Source organism: Psammomys obesus, unplaced genomic scaffold, assembly GCF_907164565.1.
Source record: "Psammomys obesus unplaced genomic scaffold, mPsaObe1.curated_primary_1811, whole genome shotgun sequence".
NCBI lineage: Eukaryota > Metazoa > Chordata > Mammalia > Rodentia > Muridae > Psammomys > Psammomys obesus.
This window is the reverse complement of record NW_026594377.1, coordinates 679110-689376: the sequence shown is the minus strand read 5'-3', so window position 1 is coordinate 689376 and position 10267 is coordinate 679110. Positions and strand designations below refer to the sequence as shown.

Here is a 10267-nt window from a genome sequence, read left to right as displayed (position 1 = left end):
CCCGCCGCGGCGTCGCCGTCGCCGGCCGCTGCGCGCCACCCCCATGCCCTCCGCTCGTCCGGGCCCCGCCGCTCCTTGCGCGCGGCGGCCGCCGCGGCCGCTGCCCCCGCTGTGGTCGCCTCTGTTGCTCTGTGTCCTCGGGGTGCCTCGGGGCGGATCGGGAGCCCGTGAGTACCGCGCGCCCTGCTCCCCACCGCCCCGGTGAAGCCGGGCTAGGGCGTCCCGGGGGGCAGCCGCGGAGGAGGGGAGAGGGGCGAGCGCCACCTGGACGGCCTGGGAACAAAGAAAGGCGGCCCTCGGGGCGCCCTCACCTGCGGGCGCACGGTGCCAGCGCCCCACGGCCCGAGGACGCCCTGGGAGCGTCGCAGGCCTCGTCCTAGGTTCCCTTGGCGAGGCCGTCCGGCCAGGCTCCTCCTGAGGGAGCTCGCGGTGTCGGGGAACCCACTCGAGGGTGCGGGACGCCTGGGGCGCACGTCTGCGGCTTCCATCTCGGGGCGGAAGAGACGCCTCCCGGGCCTGGGGCGCACTCGGGGCCGCGCCGAGCTGGGTGCGGGGACGGAGTGGGGGCCCTTCCCCCCGTGAAGCGCCGAGCCCCGCGGGGAGGGTGGGGCGGGATGGGGGCCTCCTGCCCTGACCGCCTGGCACGCGGCCCGGGGTCCCCCGGGACCTGCCTCTCGGCGGGGCCGGCGCCGTCCCCTCCCCCTCGGGTCCGCGGGGTCCCCTGCACCGGGGGGCTCGCGGCCGCTTCCTTCGGGCGGCGCTGGCTGAGAGGCGCCGGCGGCGGCGATCTCGGCACAGAGGAGAGAGAGCAAGCAAGCGTGCCCGGGCACCGCGGCCCGGCCTCATTGTTGGGGGCACCCAGCGGGGCTGTGGGCCCGGAGCCCCCGTCCCCGGAGGCGCTCCCGGCCCCGGGCCCCCGCCCCCCGCCGGGATGCGGGCTCCGCACGCAGACCCTCCCCGGGACACACCCAAAGACACACAAAAGAGCCGCACTGGCTGGAGTCCCGTCGCTGCCCTCCGACGCGCTGCGCCCAGATGCGGACTCGCACACCATCGCGGCGCTCGCATTCCAGCCTCGACACGCGCGCGCACACGCACGCACTCGTGCTCCCACAGTCGTCACGGGAGCCCGCGCCGGGGCACGCGTGTGGCCGAGCGCCGGGACGTGTCCCCGCTCCCGCCCCACCCGAGTCACAGGCCACAGCGCAGGGGCGCCACGCTGAGCCCGGGCGCCGGGACAGCCCGTCCCGTGTCCGCGGGCCCTGCTCGCCCCCCCCTCCGGGGACGGACCCCCGCGCTCGGCTGCCCGCGGCGCCTGGCCAGGTGGTGGCTGGCACCCGGACCTCTGCGGAGCTGGTGTCTGCCTGCCCGGCTAGTCGCTCAGTGCCACCGACAGCGCCAAGCTTTGTTTCTTGGGAGGGCCGCGGAGCCACAGCGAAGGTGGCGGGTGGGGGAGGCGCGCGGCGCGCTCCTGCCCTAGGGGGAGGAATTAAGCGAGGCTCTCACACCTCTGCAATCTGTTTGCACTTACGGTGTGTCTTAGCACCTGACCAGCCGGCCGCTGGGTCGTAAAAGCTTGTGCAGGTACCGGCGGGACAGGAGCCGGGCCGCCGGGAGGGAGGCCACCCTCCCGCCGGCCTTCCCGGGAATCTCACACTTTTCCCTTTTAAAACACATGGTGTTCTTTTTAATAACGGCGGCAGCCCCGCGCTGGGAAGGGGGAAGAAGGCTGCACAGGCCCCGGCGCGGTGGGGGAAAGGAGGGAAGGAGGAAGAAAAAGGCGGCCTCCCCCTCCAGGCTTGGGGGGCTGTCGTCAGCTGCTGCTCCGGCTCGCTTGGCATGTGTGCACCCAGTGGCCTCGGCCCATTGTTTGTGAAGCCAAGAGGGAGGCTGGCGTCCTCCATCCCCGGAGCTGCAGGGTGCCAGGCCCACTCCGCAGCCCAGGACACCTTCCCCGCCGCGTAGCGGCTCGAGGAGGGGCGTGCCAGGTGTCCTGAGTTCGCTTGGGGTGGGGTGTCCCAGCTGCCCCGAGGAGACAAGTTGGGCTGTCCCGTCCAGGCGTCCTGGCCTTGACCGTCCCCCTCCCCCAAGCCCCAAAGGGCAGCTGCAGCTGCCGGGGAAACCAGGCCAGGCGGGTGTGGTGAAAGGGCAGTACCCCCCAGCCAGGACCCCCCAGAGAGTCCCCTTCCTGGCCAGACAAAGGCCACGGAGGGACAGAGGAGTGTGAGCACAGCCCGGGAGTGCAGGCCCTGGGGTCTCCTACCCGGCCGAGGGGGGGCGCCCGGGCAGGAAGCGGTGGGTGGGCCGGGGTAGAGACGCTGGCACGCCCCAGTTTATGCCGGAGGAATTCCGAATTAGCGGGCGGCCGGCTGCCTGAAGCTTCGGGGCGCCCCCCTGCCCCCCCACACCCCGGCCTGCTCCCCAGGCTCCTTCACGCGGACGCGGAGTTTCGAGTTTGTTCGGAGAAGCTCACCCACCTCGTGCACCTAGAGCGTGAGGGACTTTCAGGGCCGCTGCCAAGCTTGCTAGAAGCCCGGGGCTGCACCCAGCCCCGCTTCTTCCAGACCCCTGGGGAACCCTTTTTACAATGCATATCTCATCTTCCTCCCCCACCCCCCAGCTGGGGAGTCACTTTTCCTTCGCATCTGCCCCAGGGCCTTTGCACACACAGGCCTCCTTTCCAATTGTGGACGCCTCCTTTGGCTCTTGCTAACTCTTCCCAGGACCTTGAGCACTCAAAGTTCCAGCTTCAAACTCACTCATATTTTTTTCTTCTCCTCCTCCTCCTTCACCTTCTCCCTCCTGTCACTTTCATCTCTCTCTTTTCTATTTCTGTGGCTTTATTTGTTTTTTGTTTTCTCGAAACAGGGTTTCTCTGTGTAGCCCTGGGTTCCTGGAACTCCCTCTGTAGAGCAGGCCGGCCTGAAGCTCAGAGATTGGCCTGCCTCTGCCTGCCCAGCGCTGGGAGTAAAGGTGTGAGCGACCACACCTAGTAAGGACGCGTGTTTTGCTGTACCTTTGTTCCCGGGGCCTCAGTTCTTGGGGTAGTGGAGGCACTGCATGAACGAGTGAGGCCTGACTCCTCCTGCCCTGAGTGAGGAAGCCTTGGAAAGTTGAGCGCAGTCAGGTCCTGGGAGAGGCTGGGAACACTGGAAGCTCAGGGCAGCCTGGCTTCCTGGTCTCATGGGGGACCAGGAACCTTCCCACAAGCCTCCAGCTAGATCCTCTGTCACTGGCACGGGATGGCCACCGGCTAGGACAGAGGGTTTGGGATGTGTCCCTTTTCTTTCCCCTAGGCCGTGCTGCCCCCATCCCAGCCCATGAGCAGGGCAGCTGTGGGCTGCCCTAAGGGTAGCCATGCTGACCACATGACTGAGGCTACTCCTAAGTGGCCATCACCGTGACCCTAGGAAGACTGGGTGTGGAGAGAGAGGACTGCTGACTGGGTGTGAGGGTGGGTGGTATGTGTGTGAGCCTCAAAACTCTGAAGGCTGAGGCAGGAGGATGGCAGGTTTCAAGACAGTCAGGGCTCCATAGTGAGATTCTGCGTAGGAAAAAAAAAAAAAGACAAAGCAGTGACAGCCCACGCCTTTGACCCCAGCACTGGGGAGGCGGAGGCCGGCCGAGCTCTGTACTTTTGAAGCCAGCCTGGTCTACACAGTGAGTCCAGGACAGCTAGGGCTACACAGAGAAACCCTGTCTCAAAAAAAAAAAAAAAAAACAACCAACAAACAAAATCTAAAAATAATGAAAGAAAGGAGGACAGAAAATCTTGTGTGGTGAAGCACCTTGGTGACTGTAATCCTGGCGACCTAAGCTCTGTCCCTGGGGCTGGTGAAAGCAGAGCCCATCAGCAGACGGCCATGTGCGTGTGATGGTACATGCACAGGGAACCATAATAAATACTAGAAAAGGCTTACTCAAATCTGACTGCTGCTTTAAAAAGCTTACTTAGTTTTGACTGGGCATGGAAGTACACTTTTTTTTTTTTTTCCTTTCCTCCAGTCTGTTTTTTTCTGTGTAGCTCTGGCTGTCCTGGAATGCACTCTGTACCAGGCTGGCCTTGAACTCAGGGATCTGGCTGCCTCTGCCTCTAGAGTGCTGTAATCAAAGGTGTGTGACATCACCACTCAGTGGAAATGCAAATTTTTTTGGAGACAGAGTTTCTCTGTGTAGCCTTGGCTGTCCTTCACTGGCTTTGTAGACCAGGCTGGCCTCGAACTCACAGAGATCTGCCTGCCTCTGCCTTCCCAAGTGCTGGAATTAAAAGCATGTGGCACTGCACCGAGCTGGAAGTATATACTTTTAATCACAGCACCAGAGGGATGTCTGTGAATTCCAGGACAGCCAAGGCTACACAGTGAGACCCTGTTTTCCTCCCCGTCCCCCACGAAAGGCCGCAGTGTGTTTTGTGCTTGTGACTGCATGTGTGACCCAGCATGTAAGCATTCCAGGACAACTTGTGCAAGTTGGCTCTCTGCCACAGTATAAGTCCTGGGTTCAAACTTGGTTCCTCATACTTAGCAGCAATCACCCTTATGTACTGAGCCATTTCCATGGCCTGGATGGATGGATTTCTGAGACTCCTGTAGCTATAGCTGGGCTCAAACTCACATGGTACCCCAGGGCTATCTTGTACCTCTCATCTCCCCGCCTCCACCCCCGAGGGATGGAGTGGCGGGTGTGTGGCCCCTCTCCCGGCTGAGGCAGGAAGGCAGTGGGTGCACACGTGTTCCTCAGCCGCAGCTGCCTCATTGCCTCTGCTTGTCTAAGATGGGTGAGAACCAGCTTCCTGATGCCTGGACATCCAGGCAGGTGAGGGGCTCGAGGCTCCCATCCCATGCCTGACACGGGTCCCTCTTTGACCGCAGACACAGCTGTGATCAGCCCCCAGGACCCCACTCTTCTCATCGGCTCCTCCCTGCAAGCCACGTGCTCCATTCACGGAGACACACCCGGGGCCACTGCTGAGGGCCTCTACTGGACCCTCAATGGTCGCCGCCTGCCCTCCGAGCTGTCCCGCCTGCTCAACACCTCCACCCTGGCCCTGGCCCTGGCCAACCTTAATGGGTCCAGACAGCAGTCAGGGGACAACCTGGTGTGCCACGCCCGGGACGGCAGCATCCTGGCTGGCTCCTGCCTCTACGTTGGCCGTAAGTGGGCCCCCAGGACACCCAGACAGATCGTGGGCAGCAGGGACAGACCTGGAGAGTCTAGCGTGGGTCCTGTGAAGTGGGCGGGCCGTAGGCAGGCTGAGGTGGAGATGATGTGCGCGCAGGCGTGGTCATGTCCCGGACGGGCACTGCAGCCCTGCATCCGTCTGTCATCGTTCTCTTGCAGTCCCCCCTGAGAAGCCCTTCAACATCAGCTGCTGGTCCCGGAACATGAAAGACCTCACTTGCCGCTGGACCCCGGGTGCACGTGGGGAGACGTTCTTACACACCAACTACTCGCTCAAGTACAAGCTGAGGTCGGTGCCCAGGCCAGCCTTGCTGTGTGACTTCAGGCAGACGCTTGCCTTCTCTGATCAAACGTGTTCCTGTTGGATCCAGGGACTTCAGAAACCACGTCTAAGGACTCAAAGGGGACTCTCCTGCCTCCACAGGTGGTATGGCCAGGACAACACCTGTGAGGAATACCACACTGTGGGTCCCCACTCCTGCCACATCCCCAGAGACCTGGCGCTCTTCACTCCCTATGAGATCTGGGTAGAAGCCAGCAACCGCCTGGGCTCGGCGAGATCTGACGTGCTCACCCTGGACGTCCTGGACGTGGGTGAGCCCCAACCATTGGGGGTCCAGTAGAGGCCCTCAGCAGTGGCCCTGGGTGTGTCTCCGTGAATGAGAGCCTCCCCCGAGCCTGCTGACTGTTCTCGGCATCTGATGCCCCAGCATTGGCGGCTGCAGGGCAGTGGGTGGCTACAGCTGGGTGCAGACACTCCCCAAGCCAGTCAGGATCTCCCCACTCTGCAGAAAACACCTGGCCAGAACACCCTCCCTCCCAGCAGCCCAGGTGTTCAGGAGGGAGTCCTGGGGGACAAAGGAGAGGGCGCCCAGGTCGGGAGGAGCCCCAGGAAGCTGAGGCCTGGAGCTGGGGGGCGAGGGTGGGAGGCAGGAAGTGGATGATCCCTGAGCAGAATTGGACCTAATCTAATTAGGGTGTTCCCAGCCCAGAGCAGCCTGGGCCATTTAACCCTTTCAGTGCCTCACTGATGACTTGGGGGGAGAGAGAGCACCGTGTGCTCTCTCTGTCGTTCCCCAGAAGGGTCCCTGGGTACCCCAGGCTTGTTTCCACTGCCCAGAGCGCTTGTGTCTTCCTGGCATCCTGAAGTGCCATCTAGCCCTGGGTTGGTCCCTGTGGCTGCCACAACTGCTCCACTTAGGCGTTGGTAACGGACAGGGCAACAGAGGTGGGCATGGGGCAGGGACGCTTGGGGATGGAGCCAAATGGCACCGTGTGGGGTGAAACAGTAAAGCTCCTCGCCATCCTGGCACTCAGGAGGCCTACGCAGGAAGACCACAGTTGCTGCAGCCACCCTGGGCCACGTAGTGAGACCCTGGCCCAAAACAGCAGCGCTGCCAGCCAGTGGTACTGAAACTCTCGGGGTCTGAGGGGCAGGGAGAGCCTCCCAGGGGCCTCTTTAGCGAGAGCTCTGCTGCTAAGCTGCGCCCCAGCTGGACAGGCTTGCTGCTCTGTCGTTCCGAGGATAGGATTGTGTGTCTTCCATCAGAGACCGTAACGGTGATAGCAGCTCACAGTCCCGGTTGCTGGCTGTTTCTGGAATATTAAATGACAGTGGTCTGCCAGGCCTGGGCGAGTAGACAGCAGGTGTGTGCCGCAAATGCAGGCAGCTGTCCCAGGAGCCACTGCAGCATAGGTCACACCACTGGGAGACCTGTTCCTAGACAATTCTCACCAAGCAGTCTTCAGGCCTGGACCCACTGTTGCCAGCCTTTAATCATTACCAGCATTAGGAGAGGCAGAGGCAGAAGGATCTCTGTGAGTTCGAGGCCAGCCTGATCCACATAGGGAGTTCCAGGCCAGCAGGGCTACACAGTCCTTGTCTCAAAAACAACAAAAACACCTCAGTGACCAGGCCTGCTCCACCCCCAGTGACCACGGACCCCCCACCTGACGTGCACGTGAGCCGCGTTGGGGGCCTGGAGGACCAGCTGAGTGTGCGCTGGGTCTCGCCACCCGCCCTCAAGGATTTCCTCTTTCAAGCCAAGTACCAGATCCGCTACCGCGTGGAGGACAGCGTGGACTGGAAGGTGCCCGTCCCGCCCCGGGCCCGCCCCTCGCCCCGCCCCTCGCGTCTGACCCCGCCCTCCCTGTGCAGGTGGTGGATGACGTCAGCAACCAGACCTCCTGCCGGCTTGCGGGCCTGAAGCCCGGCACCGTGTACTTCGTCCAAGTGCGTTGTAACCCGTTCGGGATCTATGGGTCGAAAAAGGCGGGAATCTGGAGCGAGTGGAGCCACGCCACTGCTGCCTCCACCCCGCGAAGTGGTGAGCGCCTCCCCAGGCTGGATGGCGGCGCGGGAACCTCCGTCCGCCTGTCTCTTCTCTTCTCATTTTTGACACAGGGTCTTCAGGTAGCCCAGGCTGGCCTTGAACTCAAGTCAAGGATGAGCTTGAACGCCTGATCCTCCTATCTCCCCTTCCAGACAGGATGCTGTGATGACCACCACAATCATGAGATTAGCCATGTCACACTTTAAGCCTGACATTTGGGGAGGGGTGGAGAACAATGTGACCTGTTGGAAGAGAACGGAAAACTGGGCTGTTTCTACCCAAGTATTCTAGACTCTCTAGAAAAGTTAATTGTACATAAACTAGAACATTACAGCCAGTCATCCCTTGGCCCCACCCACACAATCCATAGACCACAGTGCCTTGTGCCTGCCATGGGGAGGGGTCTCGACCGCTGGGCCTTCCCTCCAACCCTTAATTTAAAGTAGCCTAGGCTGCCTTAGTATTTGGCCATGAGCCTTACTTCTTTTTTTTGGGTCCCTTTCTGTAAATGGGAGGGCCTGAAGATGATTCCCTTGCCCTGCAGACTTCCTGAGCCCTTGGACCTGCCTTTTATTCTATGACACACATTGCTTGAAGTGTCTGGCCTCAGTCTCCCCATCTGCCAGGTTTGGGTAGCACGGTCCAAGGCCGGTGCCCACCCTACAGTATTGCAGTCAGGAGAGGAGAAGGCTCCTATCCCCTAACCCCTTCCATCAGCCCCCCAAGACAGAGAGAGCACTCTTTCTTCCACGAGGACACTGAAACCCCCAACTCAGACACATGCTCAGTTTGGTGATGAGGGGATAATGGGGAAACTGAGGTCCAGAGAGTCCTGGAGGAAGAGAGGGTCAGAACCAGCTCCAGCAAGCTCTCCAGCCCCCATCTGGGCCCCTCCAGGTTCCGGGCTGGGCGGGAGTGAACACAGCCGGGAGGGGCCGGAGCCTTGGAGCTCTGGCCCTTGCTCGTGCCCAGCACCTGCGATTCTTGCACGGGAGCCAGGAGGCGGCTGTGTCCGCCCGGGAGACTGGGGAGGCCGGGGGTAGGGTGGGGGAGGCCGGCAGGGGCTGTGGGGGCCGAGGCTGTGCCAGGGGCTGTCAACGAGTCCCCAGTTTTATTTATGACGTGAGGCCGATGTCCTTATCCGCTGGTCTGCCTGGGGATGGCTGCGGCTGGGGGTTGGACCCAGGGGTTGGCCTCCTACCTGGCCCTCCCAGCCCCACGCCTTGTCACACCGGATCATTCTCTCTGGCTTATCTTTGCTGTCTGCCTCCGTCTCCTACAACTGTCATCCACTTTCCAGGAGCCTTTTATTATTAATGTTTTTTTGCATTTTAATATAGTTGAACTTTTGAAATTGCTTTTGTATGCTGTGCCTTCGTGAGCGAGTGTGCCACAGCACTCGCGTGAAGGTCAGAACTTTTTCGTGAGTAGGCTCCTCCCACCATGTGGGACCAGGGCTGGAGGCTAGCCCCCTCGGCCACCTCCCCAGCCCCTTCCTCCCCTCTTTGGAGAGTCACAGGTAATCCCAGCTGCCTTTAAATTTCAACAATCTTGCCTCAGCCTACCAAGTGCCAGGATGACAGGCTCGCGCTACCACGCGCGCACGAGGGGCCCCTCTCCCTCCCAGTGACTGGGGGCACAGCCCCAGAACCTCTGCTTTCTCGGTCTTTGTCTTATTTTGCCTGGGTCCCTGTGTGTCTCCATCCGGCTGGGTGACACCCGGCCCAACTTGCCCGGGCCCCCGCCAGGCCCGGTACGGGAGGCTGCGGGCCCGTGCGCGCCCCCTGCCGGCTGAGCCCCAACACTGCCGCTCCACTCTCTTTAGAGCGCCCGGGCCCGGGCGGAGGGGTGTGCGAGCCGCGGGGCGGCGAGCCCAGCTCGGGCCCGGTGCGGCGCGAGCTCAAGCAGTTCCTCGGCTGGCTCAAGAAGCACGCGTACTGCTCGAACCTTAGCTTCCGCCTGTACGACCAGTGGCGTGCTTGGATGCAGAAGTCACATAAGACCCGAAACCAGGTAGGAAAGCGGGGGAGGCTTGTGTGGGGGTGCGGAAGCTGAGGAGGGACCCGGATGTGCAGCCTCCACAACACTGCACTCTTCTTTCCAAGCACAGGATGAGGGGATCCTGTCCTCGGGCAGACGGGGCGCGGCGAGAGGTACGGGGGTCCCGGTGGGCGGGGTTGGGGCAGCGTAGAGGAGGCGTCCTCCCACTCTTGATGACGTTGAGGGGAGCTCTCCTCTGAGCACGCAGCCCGTCTAGGCACCTCAGGCTTCACTGCCTGATCACCCAGGGGACAGGGAGTCCTGTCCAGACTCTTGTGCTCCAGGCTTAGTGGAACCTGTTTTCTGTCCTCAGGTCCTGCCGGATAGACTCTAAAGGACAGGCCATCCTCCTGCCACATGCAGACCTGGAGGCTCATTCCAACTGCAGCCCCTCTGTACTGTCATTCCGGGGCACCAAAGAAACGCCACAGCTCTGGTTCACATGACGGGTCAAGCTCGGGTGCACCCCAGAGTGGGCAGGCTACCCAGGGCCCTCCAGGGGTCTCTTAAATAAATGAGTTTTTCAGGTTCCTCTGTGTGTGTTTGGGGGCCTGGGTGGTCAGAGACTAGCACACCTCTCACCTCTGAACTGCAGTCTTGTCTTACAGGACACCAGACTATCTGTCTTGAACTCTTCGGGGTGTGCAATCTTCCACCCGCTTTCCCTGTTCCCCTGGGGAGTCCCTTCCCCAGGATCGCCGATCCCTGCACCC

The 10267-nt window shown here is 61.8% G+C and overlaps 1 protein-coding gene across 2 annotated transcripts; it reads left to right on the top strand.

Annotated features, from left to right (window-relative positions):
- Positions 1–43: 43 nt before the first annotated feature.
- Crlf1 (cytokine receptor like factor 1) lies at positions 44–10263 on the top strand. 2 transcript variants are annotated; one of them, XM_055618881.1, is made up of 9 exons: positions 44–167; positions 4872–5153; positions 5341–5470; positions 5606–5775; positions 7114–7271; positions 7340–7508; positions 9340–9527; positions 9620–9667; positions 9868–10263. In XM_055618881.1, exons 1-9 carry the CDS (start codon positions 44–46, stop codon positions 9886–9888), a joined length of 1290 nt encoding a protein of 429 aa, XP_055474856.1. In that variant the 3' UTR covers positions 9889–10263. The 2 variants fall into 2 exon arrangements, with proteins under 2 accessions (XP_055474856.1, XP_055474857.1); XM_055618882.1 differs by having other exon boundaries at positions 9625–9667; positions 9868–10262.
- The last annotated feature ends 4 nt before the right edge of the window (positions 10264–10267 follow it).

Excerpts from the sequence above, each read along its gene's own strand:
- Crlf1 (XM_055618881.1), top strand. The coding sequence starts at position 44 with ATGCCCTCCGCTCGTCCGGGCCCCGCCGCTCCTTGCGCGCGGCGGCCG. Across the intron at positions 5,154-5,340 it reads CTCCTGCCTCTACGTTGGCC|TCCCCCCTGAGAAGCCCTTC; the intron begins GTAAGTGGGCCC and ends GTTCTCTTGCAG. Across the intron at positions 5,471-5,605 it reads TCGCTCAAGTACAAGCTGAG|GTGGTATGGCCAGGACAACA; the intron begins GTCGGTGCCCAG and ends CTGCCTCCACAG.